The sequence below is a fragment of the Balearica regulorum genome, chromosome 10, assembly GCF_011004875.1.
Source record: "Balearica regulorum gibbericeps isolate bBalReg1 chromosome 10, bBalReg1.pri, whole genome shotgun sequence".
In the NCBI taxonomy this organism is placed as follows: Eukaryota; Metazoa; Chordata; class Aves; order Gruiformes; family Gruidae; genus Balearica; species Balearica regulorum.
This window is the reverse complement of record NC_046193.1, coordinates 3,056,431-3,078,128: the sequence shown is the minus strand read 5'-3', so window position 1 is coordinate 3,078,128 and position 21,698 is coordinate 3,056,431. Positions and strand designations below refer to the sequence as shown.

Sequence of the window (21,698 nt, the reverse complement as noted above, 5' to 3'; positions counted from 1 at the left end):
GAAAGCATTATGTAAACCTAAATAAATGCTATTTTTATTAAAACTTAGAACAGAATCTAATCAAGAAAATAATTCTGAGAAGTTATCTTCTCCAAAACACGTTGAGTCCGTATTCCCCAAGAATGGATGAGTTTGAATTTGCTTCTATTTTCTTCTCATCTTCAATTCCAGGATGATTTTCCCTTGCTGCAAGATTTTGCTTGGGGAAATTCAAAGTCCTACCTACGGAAATATGTGCCAAAAAACATCCAATAGATTTGTTTCTTGTTTTTAAAGAGTCTGTCTTCTAGTTGATTACTATTTTCATGTTTATTAACCTTTTATTTGCTCATATGAAGATCTCACAAGGTAAATCATACCTGCATCAATCAATCAATCAACTGCAGCATAAATTTCAGATTAACTTTGTTATAGCCACTTCCCTGAAGATCCCAAGCACAGAGAGATCTTTGACTGAAGCTGCCTCTTTCTCTTACGTTGAGACTTCACTGCGGTGTGCTCATATGTATACATCAGCCGTCTCAGGTGTAAATCTCCAGTTTATTTCCCAGGTCAGTTAGTCTGTATAAAAAATGATAGTCCAAGCCTGCAAGTCTACCAGATGCATCTCCCATTTCCCCAAAGCTACAACTGTTGTGTAGAAATCTAACTCCTAGGGTCTGATTTCTTTTCAGGTATGACATGTAAAGATAATATGGGGGTGCGGGGTCATAGAAGAGTGTCCCTCTGCCCTGTATTGGTATTATTTCTCATGACCTATGTTATGTGCTGACAGCTGTTTCATAAACCACATTATGAAACTGGAACTGTTCAAAGACTATGAATCTAAGCTGGGTTATAGTTCTATGGAGACTGGGTAACAACATTCCAGCTATTTTGATGAGATGCCATCAATGTTCCCTTTATATTTCATGTAAAGAGAGAATATGGAGACCAAAAAGTGGAAAAAATAAAATCTTTCCCAGCCTTGGGGAAATAAGCTGCAGCACTGAGTTATGAAGTGTCCCACAGAGTAAAGGTACTACCTATACTAATAAAGTGAGTGCCATGCAGAATGAGGAATTATAGAATTTTACTGACGTAATGCAGTTAGGTTCAAGGTATTCTCATATGAATCTGAAACACAGCACTATACACACTACTAGAAAGAAAATTAACTCTATCTCAGCCCAAACCAGGACGTGCATCTATAGCAAACTTCCCAAGTTTATTACAGTTTTATTTGTGAAATTCCTGGAAGGTCTATTTGCCCACGCTCCACAGCAAGGTCCTCTATCCAAACATCAGATCTAAATTCACATAATTAGCAGCAATGAAAATTTCCCCTAATGCTGCCTGAACAATTGTCTTTATGTGACCTTACCCATGCTTATCTGACTGGCTGCTTTTCCCCTGACACTTGCTTCCAATTTTGCTGGCAGTTTCTACAATATGGGTGTTGCAGCAGTATCGTGTGCTCCAAAATAGAAGGCAGCTCTTGCAAATTTGCTCTCCCTGATAGGCAAATGACATAAACTATCTAAAGAGGTAATGCTGTTTTGTAGAAAACAATTTGTGTTCTGGATCTGCAAAAGTCAATACAGACTCATGAAAAAATTTAGGTTGGAAGGGACTTCTGGATGCCATCTAGACCAACCTCTAGCTCAAAGCAGAGCTAATATCAAAGTGAGATCATGCTGCTCAGAGGCTTGTGCAGTGAAGTTCCCAAGGATGGAGATTACAGCATCTCTCTGGGAACCTACTCCTTAACCAGCCACATTAGGCAGTTTTTTCCTCTACATATTCATTCGGTGTTTTCCTTGTTTTGACATGTGCCCTTCCCGCTTTTTGCTGTGCAACTCTGAGAAGAATTTGCCTCCATCTTCTCTACTTTAGGGTACGCAAGACTTTCATTAAATATCCATTAGCCTGGTTTTCTCCACAGGAAGCAAATCCAGCCCTCCCAGTTTTTCCTGTCATATGCTCCAGCCCTCAGACCATTTAAGTGACCCTCTTCTGTCAGTTTGTGATCTTGCACTGAGGAGGGAAGTTGGAGGGGGACACAAAACTGGACATGTAACTCCAGGTGCAGCCACAGGCCTGCTGAATAGAGGGAAACAGTCACACTTGACTCTCTATGTTTTCACAACCCAGCCCCAACACGGTTATTTCTCACAGCTGAGGGATGCGTTGCTCGCTCATGCTGAATCCCTGAATACTTTTTCACTAAAACATCGGGACCATATTCAAACCGGAGCATCCTCGTGCAGATTCACACAGCAGTCACCACCCCAGCGGAGGAAAAGGCAGGTTTTAGTTCGTATCACTTAATTTTCCACCGCCCTGAGCGGCCAAGTGAGTGTACCTCATACTTGCCCGTCTATTCGCACACTCTTTACACACGACTGCAGCCTGTGGAGGCGGGGGCGAGCTGGCCTGCAGCTGGTGCCGGGGAGCGTCACCTCCACGCACCGCGCCCTGTCGCCACCCCAGAGCTCGGCGGGGGCAGGCGGGGCGCTGAGGTAAGTCCGTAGGAGTCGAACTCTCTGCCAGCGCGGGCTCCGGGGAGGGGCTCCCCGGGCTGGCGGGCGGCCCCGCCTGACAGGAGAGGGAGAGGGAGAGGGAGAGGGAGAGGGAGAGGGAGGGGGAGGGGGAGGGGGAGGGGGAGGGGGAGGGGGGGAGGGGAGAGGAGAGGAGAGGAGAGGAGAGGAGAGGGGAGGGGAGGGGAGGGGAGAGGAGAGGAGAGGGGAGGGGAGAGGAGGGGAGGGGAGAGGAGAGGAGAGGGGAGGGGAGAGGAGAGGAGAGGGGAGGGGAGAGGAGAGGAGAGGGGAGGGGAGAGGAGAGGAGAGGAGAGGAGAGGGAGAGGGAGAGGGAGAGGGAGAGGGTCTGATCTGACGGAACGGTCCCGCTCCCCCTCAGGCAGAGCCAACCGACCCGCGGCGCGTGCGTAACGGCCGCGGCCTCGCGCCGGCCCCCCCCGGTCACGCGGCGGAGGCAGGATGACGTCACTCGGCCGTGCCAGCAGGCAATGCAGGAAGTAAAGCGCGGTGTAGCTGGTGAGCGGTCCGTGCGCGTGCCGGTTGCGCTCAGGGGGCGCTGAGGGCGGCTCGCCCGCCCGCCCCCCTCTCCCCCCTCTCCCCCCTCCCCCCCCTCTCCCCCCTCCAAGTCCCTGCTGCCTTCGGGTTCCCGCTTCGCTCCCCCCCCTCGAGGTCGGTGTGTCCCGGGTCGCTGGGGCCGGCCCGCCGCGGGCTCCTGGGCGGGAGAGCCTTGGTGCAGGAGCTGGGGCTCCAGTCACGGAGAGGCGGGCGGGGGCCGCTTCGTGTGGTGCGGCCGGTCCTGAGCCGCCCTGAGGAGCGGGAGGCGGCGGCGGCGGGCCGGGAGCAGCGCCTGCCCCGCTCTGAGGGGGGAGATTGCGGAGCAGCCTGGCTCCGGCGCCAAAGGCGGCCTTGTTCTGTCAGCGATGTTAGGAGAAACAGGGCAGCCTTTCCCTGCCCTGGAACTGGGCTTGATAACGGACACTAGCCAAGAGGCAGCTTTTCCTGAAAGTGTAGTGGTAGGAAATAGTGATTTCCTTTGTCACCTTGATACAGAGGAGGTCTTCAAAATACTCGACTCTGGACTGCAGAATAAAAAGTTCTGTAGAAAAACTAGATTTTAGGGGGTTATGTGAATTTGATTTAAAACATGTAAATTTATGGTAGTTTTAAGTGCTATTAAACTGCTAATCATAGTTTTACAGCAGATTAGTTACGTCTGTCAAGGGGAAGACAAATAGTATTAAGAGGCCTGGTGTGTTTTTCACTTAATATATTCCTCCATTAGATCAGTTTTAAAGGCCTGCATGTGTAAGAGCGATTGCTAGAACTGAGGCTAGTGATAGTGCATCTGTACTTTGGGTTATCCCTGCTGATGATGTTCCTGAAATTTCCTACCGATCGTAGAACGTAGGAGTGTCTAAAGTACACTGGTAAATCTTTTCACTTCAAACGCGTTTTTCAACTGAGTCCTTTTTGAAACTTGGGGTTTGTTCCACATTTAAAGTTTTGGATATATATATAGTTTATTTATTACATTTTTGTAGTGACTGTTATTACTGTTAGAGACTGTATATGAATTTCTGTATGCAAGTTGTACAAAATGTATATTTTTCATCTTTTATTTCAGTATTCTAAAAATTGTTGCACAAATTCACCTTGGCTTACTGATCTTGCATTAAGAAAACATGTAAGTGAATATTTACATCAAAGTGCGTTAAAGCATATTTTTAAAAGTGTCAGTACATCAGAGGTGACTGTATATGCTACTCTGTTTGCACGTGCATAAGGATAGTGAGACCCCCTGTTTTTATTCCTTTAGTTTTATAATAACTCTTTAGGTATAGTAATAATGAAAATAAGTAGGGTGTTAAAATTCATTCCAAGTGGATGTTTTTAGGCTGGTATTTTCAGTGTGTATTACTTGGGTACTGACTGCTAGGTACTGTCAGTTGGCTTCTTGGTCATTTAAAATATTTGACAATACACTTTAGTGTTGGATATGTCATGTACTTATGGGCGAAGGGGAGCAAAAGGAAAACTTTACCTGTCCGAAAAGTTGAAAAAAAAAGGCATGAAGAAAATTCAAAAAGAGTAAACTTTTAGTTATAATAGAGCTTGTCTGGCAAGGAAAGTAACAACTTTGTGTTGCTTTTTGTTACTAATTTTTATTAAAGTGTTAAATCTTACCTTCCCAAGCTTCTGAAAAAAAGGAGACAGTGAATTTAATGGATTAATATTGACTAGACAGCTGTTGAATCTCTGAATAGAAGTTTTATTATGGAAGCCTTGGCATCAAGTACCATGCAGTCTGACTTTTCTTTCTAGCATCTACATGATGCACAATTGTTTGCTTGTTTTATGATAAACTTTCTGTGACGTTTAGTTGCAAACCAAAAAAATTTGTGATGCTTAAGACCTATGTAGTAGTAAAAGTTAAATATTTGCTGATTTGTGTTACTACTTCTAAATCTTACACACAGAAAAAAAGGTTTTAAAAAATGTTCAGAAAATTCCATGCAGTTCTGCTGTTTGTAGTTCTAGTACTTGCAAAGTTTCAAGAAACTGACTGATCTTTTTGTGTTAATAAAAAGAGATTTGAGAGGTGTTTCAAGTAAGCTATCAAAGTTCACACTACCAGAAATTCCAGCTGCTGTTTAAAAAAATAAGAATAGCATGTTTGCAATATGCCAGTTAAAACAAGACGTTACGATAGAACTGAAACGTTTAGCTTTCACCATGAAAAATATGGAAAACCTCAAACCTATACCCCAAAAACCACATTCCACAACTTACCAGCAAGTAAAGAAATCATTTGCAGTAGAAGGAGATAAGCTGTATAAACTGGACATAGAAGGCATAGCTGGAGTACACTGAAGACTTTGTTTAAGGAAGTATTGTGTAAGGAAAAGCATAACTGTCTTTCTCAGATTAACTTTGACACAATTGAGAAATTCTCTCAGAGAAGAGCTGGCTATTTGGCAGTTCATTAAGAAATTAAAACTACCTGTGGTTCCCTTCCCCCTGTTCAAAAAAGCATGAAAGAAAAGCATGTAAGCTCTGTTTTGTTGCACGAGTGACTTCACAGGACAATAATTTTGGAACTGTTCGATTCAATCCAAGCTGCAGTACAGAAAAACTGTAGTGCATCTATTTAGATTTGTGTCAGGTAATATAGCTGTGCCAGGAACCTTATTTTGACTTTTCTGTATGTAAAATCCTACCTACCATCGCTCTATGTGTAAAGGTAGTGGGTATTATGCAGGATCAGTAACAAAAGGCAATCACGTGGTATGTTGTGTGAATTAAAACATCTAGTTTTTTAAAATTAGTTAATTGAAGGAATCATTTCAAGAGTATTTGAGTTCAAATGATTGATTTGATAAGCATTGTGAGCAAAACCTAAATCAATAGCTGTTGATCTCCCTTCTGGACATAGAAAACAGCAGTTACTAGCTTGGTACATGGATGTGTTGCAGTAAGTAGCATATGCTCATATCTTTGTGAGGAGTTTTAAAACTAATATTTTAAAATTTTTTTTTTGCTATGTAACAAATCCTTGTTTTGCAACATTTATGCTTATCTTAGCTAGATAGTCAAAGACAGAATGGAATGTGTAATAGGAGGACCTTCCCTCTCCTAGGTGTATATTTGAATGCTCTGTGTCATGGACTGCGTGTCTGAAACTTGCATCTTAATATGTTTAGGTATAGACGGGAATGAGGAATACTAACAGTAAGTAAAGGAGATTCTTGAGGGCAACACTTTTATTTGATGAGTTTTCAAGAAAATAAACAGATTGAGCTGAATCACCTCATGGTGAAGCGAATGCTGCTGCTAATGTAAGCAAGGGGACTGTTCCGCCTAGCTGAAGTAGAACTTTGTGTAGTCATGGGTAATATGGTCAATTGAGTATATACTTATCAGGTATATCTGCTTTTACAGAATTCTGTTTCACAGCGACCATTAACTAAAATCATGGCAACTGCCAGTAATGAGGTGCACCATCCTGTAGATCCTGGAATCTCGAAGCTGCAGTTTGCTCCCTTCAGTAGTGCCTTGGATGCAGGATTCTGGCACGAACTAACCCAGAAGAAGCTCAATGAGTACCGATTGGACGAGACCCCAAAAGTTATCAAAGGATACTACTACAATGGTAGGTAGAAATTGAACATCTTGCTTAGTAGTTTGGGTTTCTCTTGTCGTTCATCTAAGCATTTGTGTAATGTATTTTAGGTATTTTGCTGAAACATTAGAAGACACAGCTGGGTGAGCTGTGAATTCTGGTGTGTCTGTGGGTAATTTATAACTTTCATTAACAGAAAGAGGCAAACTAATCTATGTATTGCAGTTTAAAAGAGGCATGTTGCTGCTTTTTGTCCAGGTGATCCTTTGGGTTTGCCAGCTCGCTTGACTTTGGAGTTTAGTGCCTTTGATATGTAAGTACGTACTGTGGTTTACCTTAATTCATATGGGAAGACACTTTCCTTGCATAAAAGTAACGCTTTGATATATAATATTACTTGGGCAAATTCCACATGAAAATAAATACATGTTTTCATGAACTTTATGACAGTAGAGAGTCTGCTTTGAGTCACAAGCATTGGCTCCCTGTGTCTGAGGTAGTATATTCATCTGAAGCTGTTAAGTCTCAAATTCACTCACTGTTTGTATATATGTTTATATAAAATACCATTTTTTCCCCATTTCTTTGTCTCTTCCGTGTAAGGGAGGATATTTCAGTCATCTGACTTCTGGTCAAATTCTCCCTTATATTTTTATTTGCTGAGGATTCATCCTTAGAGTTAAGATCTCAAAAGAGTTTTTACAGTCCCTAGTTGTTACATTATAATATCTTCCAAAGTATTTAACCTTTATGACTGGAATTTTGTACTTTTGCCTTTACCCTCAAAGTGAAAGGTAAACCAAAGCTGCTCTGTACACAGCAAAAATGAGAGGGGAAATATTTTTTCCACATGCTTTTCCTTTCCAGCAAATGCCCGTTAGTAGCATAGGACCAGGTATCTTCATAGTTAGTGTCTTGTTTGTTTTAAATGGGTGAATTAGAGTTGTAAATCGCAGAAGTGACTTTCTCTAGCTTGCTTGGTGAGAATGTTAGGAGCCTAGTGAGGCTGTGTGCATTTTAAGCTAATAATAAGACATTCCATTAATTCTTATGTAAGAACTTTTAAGTATGATACTGAAAGCGTATGCAGCAAAGTGCAGTTGGAAGAAAGCTGTGATATTGGGAACAGGATTTTCAGATTAGGAAAAAACAGATGGTGCCCAGGTATTTGATCTCTCAAATATTATGACAAAAATAAAATTATGAGAAGTCCATTTATGCAGTGCTTAATTACTCCTTCAGCTGTAGTAATTTTCTGTGCTTCTGTTTCTGTGCTTTAGATAGTCAGTTTAGATGATCATGAAGAGTTCCTTTTTAGATATAAAAATTTTTGGAAGCTACGTCATGTGTATTTATTATGTAGCTTAAACATTTGTTGTATTTGAGTTTTAGTGGTCAGAAACATCAGTTTAAGACAATGATGTGAAAGGAGTCAGTGAAATAAATCAGGGAATATTGTAATTTTTTAACCTAATTTACATTCAAAAAGGGGAAAAAATTATATACCGTTGTTCACAAACAACAGCTTATCCAGCTGATGATGTTACAAACTATAAAAACTACTCAATCTTTTGTCTGGTTTAGGCTTCCTTTGGGATGTCTTTTAAACATAAAATTTGAACTGAGTAACTCTTCATGTGAATGAAATATTGACATCTAAAGTTCAATCTTAATTTTTTGTTAGTGAAAATGACATTTGTCATGGATAGTTTATAGTTGAATAGATTTTGAAAATCTTCAGTCTATGATGTAATGCCACCTTGCTAGACATAATACAGATGCCTGATGTAATTTTGAAGTCATAATATAGATGTGTGTTTGCACAGGTTCTTATACCAATCCATATTCAATAAAGCATTACAATCATAAAAATGTTTTAATTAGAACTATCATTAACTTTTATTACTGTGCCTCATCATTTAACAGTTTCAGGGCAACCTTACACCATAGGATTACTGCTGCTGATCATATTAAAGGTATTAGTATCCAGTTCCCAGAGATTTCTTTCTTTTATTCAGGAATGCTTCAATTCCAGCGCGTTGCTGTCCTGCTTTCGGAACGTTGTATAATACCAACACTTTTGAGACTTTCAAGTCCTGTGATAAGAAATCTCTTCTGGAAAAAGAAGCAAATGAGGTAAAATTAAAAATCAAATCAACTGGTAGAGAGAAAGGGTTTTGAAATAGCTAGTGAGGTGCTTTGTAGTCTCTGCCCCAAATATTGGAGATACTGTCCATACTTACCCATATATTTGCCTCAGGATTTAACTTATTTTGGAAGGAATAGCATAGAATATTTCAGTTGGGACAGACCTATAACAATCATCTGTTCCACCTGCCTGACCACTTCAGGGCTGACCAAAAGTTAAAGCATATTATTAAGGGCATTGTCCAAATGCCTCTTAAACACTCACAGGTTTGATCTTTGGTTTTTACTGTTCTTTGCAAGAGAGTAGAAAGTAGCTAGTTACTCTTGGAGGACTGAATTCAGTGTTCTACTAGGCCATGTTTTAAGCTGAACAGCGCTACTGGAGCTGCCAGTGACTTGAGTCCTGTAGACAACACTTTTAAAATTTGTCTTGATGCCCAGAAACCAGCAAGTGCTTGGTACAATCGTTAGATTATTGCAATACATCTGTGTGACGGTGATGGGGAAGCTGCACAACAGCTAGAAGACTGAGATAAAGCAAGAAAAAGATGGCTGTCAAAGGAAGGGGCTAGTCTGCTCGCACTGAAACTAAATTAAATGTCACAGCTTGGAGAAGTGGAAATCAAGCTAGTGCAACCTTTTTCTTTTTGAGATGCTTCACTTTGACCAGTCCTTGATTCCTGTAATTAAATTGACTGTCTGCCTGCTGGCCTTGAGTAACAAAGTTTTCAAGCGTTATCTTCACTCAGTGCTATGAATTTTTTGTGTTCCAGGCCTAGTGCTTCCCTGCCAGTGGTAGGTATGATGCAATATCTACCTTTAGGGAAACTGGAAATGTCAGAATGCTTTGTTCGCTCTTGTGTTGTTTTTTTTTTTTTTTTTTTTTTTTTTTTTTTTTTTTTAAGACAAAGGTCAAAGAAGTATGCCTCATACAAGTATTATAGCTTCATTTCTCACCAACATGCAGTTTACTGCCCTCTTGCTTGTCTCCATTTTTTTTGGTCAAATTTCCTAGTAGCTTATTCACATCTCTAGTACCTATTGACCATGTGAATGAAAGAGATGGGAGTGCAATAAAAGCCTATATTAATATCACAGTATGTTCCATCTTGTGCTAGTGTTAATAGCTCATGTACACGAGGGACTGTTGCTGCTGATGTTTGTTTTGTTTCGTTCGATGCTCCATATCTGATTCATGAACAAATGCTCCTCTTGTTCCCCAGCTTCCATATTTTTTGTGTTAGAGAGTGCATATCTACCTTTAGAATCATTTTAGCATAGATGATAGTATGGGTGAGATCAGTTAGGAAAAGATCACCGTGGATTACTGGGAGTGTTAATTTCAGTATTTTTAAGGTAGCTGGAAGAATTAGATTTCTGCAACTGTTCTCAAGCTACCTTTTGTTTCTCTACCCTTTCTCTTCTTGTCCCCACAATCAATGACAGATATGGGAATCAATAAAATCTGGAGCTGCTCTTGAAAACCCTATGCTCTTGAACAGGTTTCTGCTGCTGACCTTTGCAGTGAGTAATGATAATGTGTCTCATACATAGAGCATTGTAGTGGAAATGATGAAATAGTTCCTTTTTAGGAGAAATACCGTGTTAGAATTAGCATATTGTTATCATGATTGTTCTCAGACATCTTAAAATGTCTGAAAATATTTTAAAAAAACTAATAAGCCATTCTCATGTACAGATATAAAATATTTGAGTATGTATTCTTTAAAAAGTGCTGGTAGCATCTTGTATTCTTTTCTACAAATGTATAAGATTATCTGGTGGTCTTATAGAAATGAGTAAAAGTAAAGCAACTGTTCCATGTTTAACAAATTGAATGTTTTTATAAATAATGTTCCAGCTAACAAAAACTGAAGTATTGTACACACATTGTCTGTTTAAATCTTAAATAGAAACATATACAGAGAAGGGAAGTCTTCTAGTATTTTTTTCATTATTTTCTAAAATCATGACGCAATGCCTTGTGAAGGAAAGAGAATTGTGGTTAGTATCATCAACCATCAATTACAATTAGTATTCCAAACTGTAATTTACTTTGATTTACATGTTTGTTATCTAATTTTTCAAAAATTGTTTTTCTAGGATTTAAAAAAGTATCATTTTTATTACTGGTTTTGCTACCCTGCTCTCTGCTTCCCTGATGGAATACATATAATTCATAAACCGGTGTGTCTTGGTGATAGATTCCCATTAAATCAGGTATTCAACATACTAAATGTTACAAAGTCTGTAGCACTAAGCAGTTTTCTGGGCTGTAAACTGTAAGATTTTTGTTAGTGCATCCTGAATTAATTTGAGAATCTAACTTCTTAAAATCTTCACTTTTTTATTGCCATGTGGGTTTTTTGTTTACCTCTTTTTTTTGTTGTTGTTGCTGTATAAAATCTCTCAGCTTAACATCACTTCAGCTTTATTTATTTAGATGCAGATGTGGCAAACAATTATTGAAGAGGTGGCTATGTTCATTTTAATTTTTATATACAGCTTATTGAATATATAGCTATGTTTTTGAAACTCGTTATATTTTAATGAAACATTTTTAAAGGGGGCATCCCCTGGGAGAGCTAAATCATTAGCAGTTTACAAAATTGTTAATAAAATGCATGATTGGACAAGAAAAAGAACTGGATAGGGAAGATTATTTTTTTAGGAGAAAAGTTAACAGTTTTTTGTAGTTTCTTTCATATTAGAATGCAAAAGAACAAAATAAGTCAAGTTGCCCATGTTCCTTTTTGCTTTGACAGGAGTTAATGCAAAACCTTGAATGGCTTTTTAATGGCATAATAATCAATGAAAAACAGGTTTTGTTTTTTTTCCAGTGAAAATGTTTAGTTCCCTTCTCAGAAGACCCTCATTAGTTCTGTAGTAATAAATAGTGTAAAAATACCTGTGATGATCCAAAGACAGAGTTTCAACTAAACACTGAAAATACGTTTAACAAAATATATTGAATGGGGCTCTGTTCTTTTGCTAATAATAGAGGGACAGATTTGTTTTGTTATAAAGTTGCTGTGACTATCAGAATGAGATTTTTATCTTGTTTTAATATCTATTGGTAGAGATCAGTTTGCAGCAGCAATAGAAATGCCCCCATTTAAAATTTGCATTGACAAATGCTATTTTAGCAACCGATTTTTTGATCTGTTATTGTGGTCACAGTGGGCTTTAAAACTTCTGAATATGCTATATTCTAAGATTATTTGGGTGAGCCTTTCCAAATGCTAAAACACTTTCTGTGGTTCTGTATGAGATTGTTAGAACTATTGGTTACAGTTGGTTTTTTGCTTTTAGATTCAAGCACTTCAGAAGGCATATGATGAACTTTGCCAGGAAGAGGGTGTTACAGCCTTGCCTTATTTTTTAATCAAGTATCATGACAATTCTGTTGTGATATCTCTACCAAAAAAGTGGGATGGTTTCTTCCAAGACCAAGGGGGAAAGGTAATGAGAATTTTACATCTTTTTATAGCCTGCAAATGTTTAATTTACAAATGGTTTCAAAATGTCTGTAATACTGAGCTGGGCACAATGGTTAGCCAATGAATAGCCTGGGTGAATAGCTGAAGACCAGCAACTCGGATTGATTTTTGTGCTGAGTTAAGCGGCTCTAGTTCTTATGCAAAAGCCCAGTTACATCAGATTGATGGTCAGCTTGAAAACAAAGTACTTCATGCTCTGATTTCCTCATTATCAAAGCAGAAACGACATAAGTTTGTGAAACAGCATAACAATTACAGTTTTCCAACTACTTTACCTACAATGCCATAATAATGCAAAACACTTCTTTTATTGTTTGTGTACTAAAAATTGGTACTCAATACTTTTTATATTTGTTGGTTGTGGTAACAGTAATCAGAGTTATGGGAGTTGATTTTTCAACTTTCAATGTGTGTTTTGCCACATGTACATGTTATAACATGAAAGCTTTGGATAAAAATTGCTGGGAATCTGTATCTGAAGAATGTTCAAGGTAAATGCCTTGTAATTTTGGAAGACCGATGGGTTGTGCACCAGAAGAAGCTGGGCTATATCTTCTTGTTAAATGCAGAGATCATGTATGTCTGTGAGTGTAAAGTGAGTACTGCCATTGCTTTCAGTTAGGGAAGAATTATAATGATACATGAAGCAGATGTCATCACAGCAAGAGTTGACTGGCTTGGTTGACTTGTGTTTGTGAACATTGAATTCTGGTTTGGATCATGTTGCTCAGCTGCTAAACTTTGCTAGGCCTTCTGAATGCTTTACTGTATTTTTGGTGAAATTCAAACTTTTTAAAATCTTGCATGTCACTGAAGTGTTAGGGAACAAAACTGAGTTATGGTGAAGCGCTTATAAGTGTGAAAAGACTTTTTTTTTTAAGGAGGTCTTGTCACACCTTATAGAAGTAATTTAGTTCTGTTTTATAATACTTGATCTTCAATTATGTTTTTGCTTTTCCAAATTTGTTTTTCTGAAATTAAAACCTAGGTCCGCAGTTGTTCTTTGTAAAATAGGAATGTGAAGGTTGAGATTTTAAATGATAGTCTAACTACAATAATGGGTCACAGATAGGAGTATACTTAATTAGATAGGGACATTCTCAATATAAGAGAAATCTGTAATCATCTGGAATATATTTCTTCATTAACATTCACTTTGGAGGGAAGTGCCAAACTTTTAGACCTGTCGGGTAAGATTTATTGCATCAGTGCTGCCTGTAGAGTTTCAATGAGCCAAATAAACTTGCTCCCCTGAAAGAAGAATGTGGTTTTGCTGTTGCTGAGTTAATTTTCTGCTAGTTGATGAAATTGAATCAGCTTACTAGGGGTCTTATGCCTGCTTGAGTCAGCAGTGGCAAAGCAGCAGCAGTGTATGGCTGGGAGGAGGGATGCGGAGTGGGCCCCTGTTTCTCCTGTCCGCATCCACTGGGTTGGCTCATCTGCATTTCAGGCTAGGGACACCTCCCTGATGTGGTAGAGCTGACACTCTAAGCCTGTCTGTAGGCAAAGAAGCAGGAGAAAAGAGATCCGTAGATATGAGAGACACAGGTATCAGTAGTGGTGGCCGAGTTCAGATTTTCAGCATAACTAAAGGTAGGCAGTGGCAACTTTCTAATCTCTGGATGCATTTTGATTCTGCATTGACTGTGAAGCAAGTTCCTAGTTTAGATGCATGAATTATGACCATGGTATTACATTGCTTGAACATGAGACGGAATGTCCAGTTCCTTTATTTAGATGCTGTCTTGAAGGTTGGTTTTACAAATGATTTTTGTTTTTTCCTTTGACTCGATGTCTCACTGTCCTGTCCCCTTTTATTTTTTGATCATCCCAAAATCAATACAGAATTTTGTTTTGAGAGCAAGGCTTCAGTTGTTTGGCTTCTCATAATGGTGTGTTTAAGGAGGGTGAGGAAGGTGCTGCACATAGTGTAGTGAAAAGTGAATGTCCATAAAGACGCTAAACTGAACAAATCTCAAAGCCCCGGCAAATGCTTGACTGAAATCTAGTGTGACCATGTATTAAACATTTGTAAATGTATAAAATGTGTGTGTAAGCCTTCTCTGACCAGAAATCTTATTTTAAAAATGCCAGATGACTTTTACTGTGAACTGAATATCAGTATGGATAGATGACTTCTCATTTAGAGCGATTTTATTTGCAGGTGACAGTTGGAGTTTATGATCCATGTAATTTATCCCACTATCCAGGATGGCCACTGAGAAATTTCCTGATCCTGGCAGCCCACAAATGGTATCTATTTTATTCTTTCCCACAAAGATTATTTATTGGTTTATTGATATCAAGTTAGGCATTTTCTCCCCGTGGCACTTTACTCGTATCACCTACCTGAGATTTAACTGTTAACCTTGACATGACTCGCCTTCAATGATTCTGATTTTGCATATTACTCTGTTTTTTTACTTCTGTCAGTCACAAGTTCCTATTATTCCTAATCCTCACAGGCATGCATGTACATGGAAATACACGCTTCAGACCCTGCCAATACCCTCTAGCTGTTTCAAATCTTGTTTAAAGTATTCTATGATTTTATATAATTAATTAGTGCCAAGTAATAGCAGACCTAAGTTTTGAAAATTAAATACGCTTAGGTTTTCTTGTAGTGTACCTTCTTGAATTTTTTGTTGGGTAGAAGTTGGGAAGACAGGACGTAGTTTTAAACTCTGGCATTTGGAAAAAAGTATCATTTAAAGTATTGTAGAAAATTGGGTCTCTCTATCTTTTTTTTTAAATGGCAGGGGCAGTATTCTCCAGTCAGTTGAAGTGCTCTGCTTCAGAGATAGGACCATGCAAGGGGTGAGAGACATAACACACAGCATTATCTTTGAAATAAAACTTCCAGAGAGAGCCCTTGGCCCAGGTAATCCATTTTAAAAAAATGAAATTATTTTCAGTTTTTTTTCTTCTCACTCCTCAATCACTGTGAAGATGGAAAAAATAAATACTACCAAATTATTGCTTATGCTAACTTATTTTAAATTGTTTATATTTCCCTTAAATGTCTATAAAGGAAATGGTTCCTTCTTCAGAAAAGAAAGAAGAGAGCATATTCTTTTTAAATTTTTTCCTCCTTAAATCATGTTTCAAATTTTTTAAAAAAAAAGTCCTCCTGGTGTCATCTGGAAAACAAAAACCAAGCAATTAGCAAGGAGTCTCTTTTTTCCTTGTTAAATTTATACGTAGTCTCTTAGTTAGAAAAAAAGCTTGTGATAGTGAATTTGTGATGCAAACTTTCTATTTTCAAAATGGCAGAAGCCTGCTACAGAGTGTAATTGTTTCCTCAATCCCATATTGAGGAAGGCAGATGTATTTTAAAGCAATAAACTTGTTAAAACATAAACTCAGACTTAATTTCTGTGTACAGGATAGTATCACAAAATTTCTTTACCTCACTCAAGAAGTTCTGAATACTTTACGTATCACTGTTGTGAATTGTTTAATTATTATATAATTAGGATATGTAATTCTCCACTGAATTTACAGATTGGGTCTAGGAAACATGAAGAAGTGCTTGAACTTGGCATAATTTACTGAGCTCTGAATTATGAATTTGCTGAGTTCTGAACTTAGCAGTCTGTCTTACATTAAAGATCCAGAGGCTTGATGCCATCTCTGTCCTAGGTTTGAAGCAAGCTGAACAGGCAAAAGCAGCACATCAGACACCTGAGAGTAAAGCACTTCTCCAAGAAGCACTTGGATGTAAAACAGCAAAATTTGCATAGCAATGTATACTAGGTCGTTAAGATACAGATTATTTACTTACAGGCTTAGAATTTGGTTTATTCCAACAAGGTTAAATCCAACAGAATTTCTTTTTTCTATCCTGTGATATTAAGGCTTTCATTCTTTATTCCTTTTTGTAATTTTATTTTCATATGCCAAACAGATTGTCCAAAAGCTGTTGGATGGGAGAAAAACCAAAAGGGAGGCATGGGTCCAAGGATGGTGAATCTCAGTGAATGCATGGATCCGAAAAGGTTTGTTTATTATCTTTTAAATTTCTGTAGTTTTCTGTAATTGGGCTCAAGCCATAGCAAATTGAAATGTGAAATGCGAGGACTATTTGTCTCTGTTAGGTGAGAATATACAGTGTCACATATACTGTATGTACTTTGGACAGTCCTATTGGAGGTCAGGACCTTAGTAGAGCAGAGTGGACTGCATGCAGCAGGAGTGTTTGCAACTTTTGACTCTTAGCTTAAAATTTCAAATGCATTACATTTAAAACTGAGTGGAATGTAGGTCATGATGTTACAGGCCTGTGGTTTTCATTGAATTCTATAACCTGCAAGTTGTTAAATGTAACAAAAATAAGCGTGGAGAAAAGTTCAGCCTTTTGGAATTGTTAGGGTGTGACAGGAAAGAGCTCAGGAAACATGACTTAGTAGTTTTTATCGTTCTGCACGTAATGTATGGGCAGTGGATTGAAAACAGCCTATTGGCTCATCTGCTTTCACTGACTACGTGTGTGTTCTTGGCTTTGCAACACTGTAGGAGAGCGTTGATCTAATGATTTAGGTTAACATATTTTAGCTATCAAGCTAAGCCATTTTTATCTTGCAATAAAAATGCAATTCAGAGTATGTTCATAGACATTAGAGAAGGTTCATCTGATTCTCTAAGTAAATGTAACTTGACCTTCTTTACTTGTATGCATGCTAATTTCTGTTATTTCCCTTAGAGACTGTTGGTAATATGCCAGCCTTGGCAATTAAATCCTCATTTGACAAAAATTTACTGAAATACTGCAAAAATTACGTTTATGATGTATAAGGGAATGAAACTCAGGAATCTGAGAACTTATATGTGTATCTGATTTGAAGACAAGAAAGGCAAATGAATTTTAAGGAGTTGTGTGCAAGGAAGTAGAGGGATAAGCATTACTGTTCTGTGTGAAGCAATATACTCCTTTGGAAAGAGAAAACAGGAGAGTGAATGAGATAGTCATGCTCTGGATGGATTTTTTTTTTTCTTCTGACATTTTCCTGTGCCAGTTATTACTCTATGGATGATTTGCGATGGCCTGACTCGATGAGAGTTTTAACATCCTGTGTTCTGATGAATACAAAAATCTGACATTAGGTTGAGTATGGATTTCCTACCTCATTTTCCTTCTAAACCTTCCACAAAGAACTGACTCCATTCCTTAGAGGGCAAGTGTAATACTTCATGTTGAGGATAGATGTAGCTGGATGCAGAAACCCATTTTTTTTCCAATCCCCTTGTGATGCACTGTGTTATTAGATGGAAGTATGCTTGTGGGACTTTGTTTTTCCTGTATGTTCAATTACTGAATTCTTTCTCTCCTTAAAAAAAAAAAAAAAAGTATTGAACTTCTTCAGCTGAAATAAAAGTAATTTTATTACAAGTAATTTAATTACAAGTAATTGTTGGAGAAATACAAGAATATTCAGAGGTGTGTTGCTATTTATTTCATGGTATAGGTTAGCAGAATCATCAGTGGATCTTAATTTGAAATTGATGTGCTGGCGGTTGGTGCCTACTCTTGATTTGGAAAAAATTGTGTCTGCCAAGTGTTTGCTGCTAGGAGCTGGTACACTGGGTTGTAGTGTTGCAAGGACTTTGATGGTAAGTTGTGACTTAATCTTAAAAATAATCTGCTGTTTCTCATAAATTCCATATGATTTTTTTTTTTTTTAGCAGCTGCCATGGCGCTTAAGAGAAAAGTTGTATTCCTCTGTTTTGATGTACATGTAATACATGTTAGTAGATGTTATAAATTGCAGGGAAGAGGTAAGATCTGTAGCCAATGGAAATAGCTTGAAGTTCTGCCTATAGTAGAATAGCAGGTAGTAAGAGACCTTTAGCACAATAATAATTTGTTTTGAATTTACAGTAAAGAATTTACATTAAAAGATTGATCAAGAATTTGTAGAACAAATAATTATCAAGCTAAAGTGATCAAATTCACAGTGAAGAACTTGAAGTAAGTAACTGTGCTGATACTTACATTCAGGGATGTTTACCACATCCCGCTGAATTCAGTAGGGTTTTGAGGGATTACTGCTAAAAGATATATTTGGACAGACCAAATGTTACGTTCTCTTAATTCAGTGCAAGTACAAGGTTCTTGCTGTGAATAGCTTCAGAAGCTTTTGTAGCTTGATCTTTCTAGAAAAATTGGACATAAGTCGTCTTGATTTTCTGGCATTACTTAAAAGTATATGGCTAAGCCCATTGTACTTATCATTACTTAAGTTATGTTTTTGTTTAGGGTTGGGGAGTCAGGAAGATTACGTTTGTGGACAATGCAAAGATCTCCTACTCCAACCCAGTACGACAGCCACTGTATGAATTTGAAGACTGTCTTAGTGGTGGGAAGCCTAAAGCACTTGCAGCAGCAGACAGGGTGCAGAAAATCTTCCCAGGAGTGGTAAGATCAGTATTTAAAAATGTGTTAGTATGTGCCTTGGAAGAGAACCAGTGACTTAATTCCAAGTTCTACTAATTAAGCATTATTATGAGTGGGGAAAAATACTACACAGGTGTTACAATGGTTACTGACAAATCTGTAAATGTTTTACTTCAAGACTCCGTACCTGTTAAACTTTGAGACAATATTTGTAATAGTGAAATATAATTAAGGATCATCTGAATCCTCTTGTAGCTCATTTTTCTGTCTAGTATGTCTTAAGGAACTTTCAGTAGTGGCTGCTTTTAATACTGTGTTTTTCCACTCTGCTCTTAAATGTGAGTTTATACATATTAGTTGTCTATTACGGGAGCAGAAGATCTTGAAGGAAGTAATAAATATATTGTTGAGATTCCCTGTTATGTTTTACGCCCAAAATTTGCAATCTTAATTTAAGCCGATTTTCTACGTGAGAAGCAGATTAACTGGTTATGCTGCTGTTGGAATGAAATGATCTAATGTTCTCAAGGTTGCTGTAGATGGAAATATTGTTCTACGAATGATCAGTAGTGTAGTACAAGTAAGAGAAAAAAATTTTACTTCTAAAACTGAAAGTTGATTTTTCTGTTGGTTTTGCCATAACTTAATAGCAGCAAGTATTGATTAGAAACTTGCTTTGCGTATAAGTGTCATACAGAGTATTAGGATGATGTAAGAGAATCTTCTTGTCTGCTTTTGTTTTCTTCAAGAACTAAGCAAACTGAATCAGATCCAGGAAAGGGAAGTAGTTCATAGCAGCCTGGAGAAGATATCCATGTTGGCCTTTGACCAAAGTCCTCCTCTTTTGGGGAATCTGATGGTAACAGCTTCCTGTCAGAATGAAGTAGTTGAAAGGGAACAAAGAGAGGAATTAATTTTTACGCTGTTTTAGAAGCTTTATGGTGAAAGGCCCACCAGTGGCAGTCTTTATCCTCTTTGACTCCAGGGATGGGTATCATATGAATGTTATCAAGGGCACAAATACACCTGATTTTCAATGCTGAAAAAAAGTAGATTTAAAAAAATATGTATATATATTTGCAGTTCTCTCAGTTTCATCCTTCATTTGGGAGAAGAATTGATATGGCCTATAATTTCAGAATAGACACACGCTCAGCTTACTTTATCATGAACAAAATTTTTTTTTATACTCGTTTGGCATGTGATAGAAGTGACTCAACTGTTTGTAGCTTTGGAAATGAGACTGTCTTAGAATTGGTAACTATAGTTATCAGAGCTCAGCTAGCAAACAGTATCTTACCCATTTAACCTGGAGAGGAACTTCCAGTCATAGGAGGGAACCAGTAACAATGCTTTAATGAGCCTGTGTTAATAAGTATTAAGACATGTGGTATACATAAGAAAAAAACAATTTTCCTGTTCAGTAATAGCAATACAATGTACAACTCGTACTGTATGTAAGGAATTTTTCCTCTACTACACACCTCAATGTTCTGCATCTACCACTGTTTTCTTAGCATGTTATGCCCATCAATGTTACACATTTTCTGTTGTTTCCTTGTGCCATGGGTGAGTCACATACTGATCAGCCTTCAGTGGGACTCAAAGCTGATTCCATAGCTTTGTGGCACAAGTGAGGAGAAAGCAGTTGCACAGATCCTGTGTACCCTTATGATAGAATGCTTCTAATATATTTTTCAGTCAGACTCATTTCTGCAGTGGAATTTGCGGAGAAGAGGTATCATGTTTGACCATTGGTAAATATACAGAGAAACAACACGTTAGTGTTAACAAGAATTAACAGGGCTTACAGTAAAAATTGTGGTTCAAACAGTTAATATCATGCTGACAGCATATGAGAGTGGTGAGCTTTAAGCAGCAGGCCAAGCACATGCAGTAAGTCTTTAATTAGCCTGGGTAAAGTCTCAGTGCTTTGGGACAATTCGGACAGTGAAGCTACTGTAGCTAGAGATTTTTATAACCCAGCTGATTTCGTTAGACTTCTTAAAATAGAGCTGCATGTGTTACTGCAGACTGCACTGTTGCTTGTTACCAAAACCCGTAGTTATCAGTCTAAGTGTCTTTGAATAAAAAGATTAGTTGTCCTGGATTTTGACCCTGCTCGTTTCTCTCATACTGAAGGAGTAGCCCAAGTTGTCTCTCGGTGTTTGGAAATGCAGACAGTCCTTTCAAGCCCGTGGGAATCCAAGCAGTAATGCTGGTTCTGAAGGCATTTCTGAAAATTTGGTTTTACGTTTCTGTGCGATTCACTTGCAGTCTAATTTACTTTCTTTGTTTTCAGTGTGAGTAATATTTTGCACAGAAAATGCAGTTTCTCCTGATTGACTTCGAAATGCTTGACTGCTCTATGTGAATTCTCTTTTATTTTTTGAATTTTACATCCTTTCTAGTTGGAAGAGTAACCACCTCATCATTGCAAATGAAACAAGAAGGAATGCTTTGGCAAGGAGCTTTGATTTGTTTCATTCCACTTCTAAGATTATCATTAACTGTAGCTTAGAGTTTTGTAATAAAAAAGAAGGGAGGACTCGGAAATAGCAGAATTTATGGATTCACAGCCTTTCATTACAAGTAGGTAATGCACAGAGTCATTCATATAGCTGCTGTGGAATTTAACTTTATTGACTTTTATACAATCGTTTCCTGAAGTATTCAGACATAGAACTCCAGTGTATTCAGCATTTTATCATCCTTTGTACTATACGGCATGGGGGGCCACTTTATGTAGGTATTTCCAATAGAACAATTTAATGATGGTAGCATCACATTGTTTATTTTTTTGCGTACCTACCCATGGCATGCTTCTGCTCAGGTTTAATATATTGAGCACAGATATCTTCTAAGTGATCTGAGCCATGGTTTAACAAAAAATGCAGAAAGTTAATAGAAATAGGAATAAAAATGAGAGAGAAGGTTATGGTAGCACCACAAACTGCAAGAGTTTGATGTCTGTTTGCTTAAAAAACCCTCACAGACAAAACTAAAAAAAACAACCA

The 21,698-nt window shown here is 38.0% G+C and overlaps 1 protein-coding gene across 7 annotated transcripts in view; it reads left to right on the top strand.

Annotated features, from left to right (window-relative positions):
• Positions 1–2,479: 2,479 nt before the first annotated feature.
• The window catches only part of ATG7 (autophagy related 7), a 114,736-nt gene continuing 95,517 nt past the window's right edge, over positions 2,480–21,698 (top strand). The window contains exons 1-13 of one of the 7 annotated variants that reach the window (XM_075762764.1): positions 2,880–3,042; positions 4,144–4,203; positions 6,459–6,669; positions 6,898–6,952; positions 8,658–8,775; positions 10,234–10,311; positions 10,891–11,007; positions 12,100–12,249; positions 14,452–14,540; positions 15,047–15,168; positions 16,195–16,285; positions 17,753–17,897; positions 18,544–18,702. In XM_075762764.1, coding sequence (XP_075618879.1) covers positions 6,492–6,669; positions 6,898–6,952; positions 8,658–8,775; positions 10,234–10,311; positions 10,891–11,007; positions 12,100–12,249; positions 14,452–14,540; positions 15,047–15,168; positions 16,195–16,285; positions 17,753–17,897; positions 18,544–18,702 — 1,302 coding nt within the window. In that variant the 5' untranslated portion in view covers positions 2,880–3,042; positions 4,144–4,203; positions 6,459–6,491. Of the gene's footprint in view, positions 2,502–2,879; positions 3,043–4,143; positions 4,204–6,458; positions 6,670–6,897; positions 6,953–8,657; positions 8,776–10,233; positions 10,312–10,890; positions 11,008–12,099; positions 12,250–14,451; positions 14,541–15,046; positions 15,169–16,194; positions 16,286–17,752; positions 17,898–18,543; positions 18,703–21,698 lie in introns of those variants that run through there. The other 6 variants (XM_075762760.1, XM_075762765.1, XM_075762759.1 and 3 more) reach the window with 6 other exon arrangements.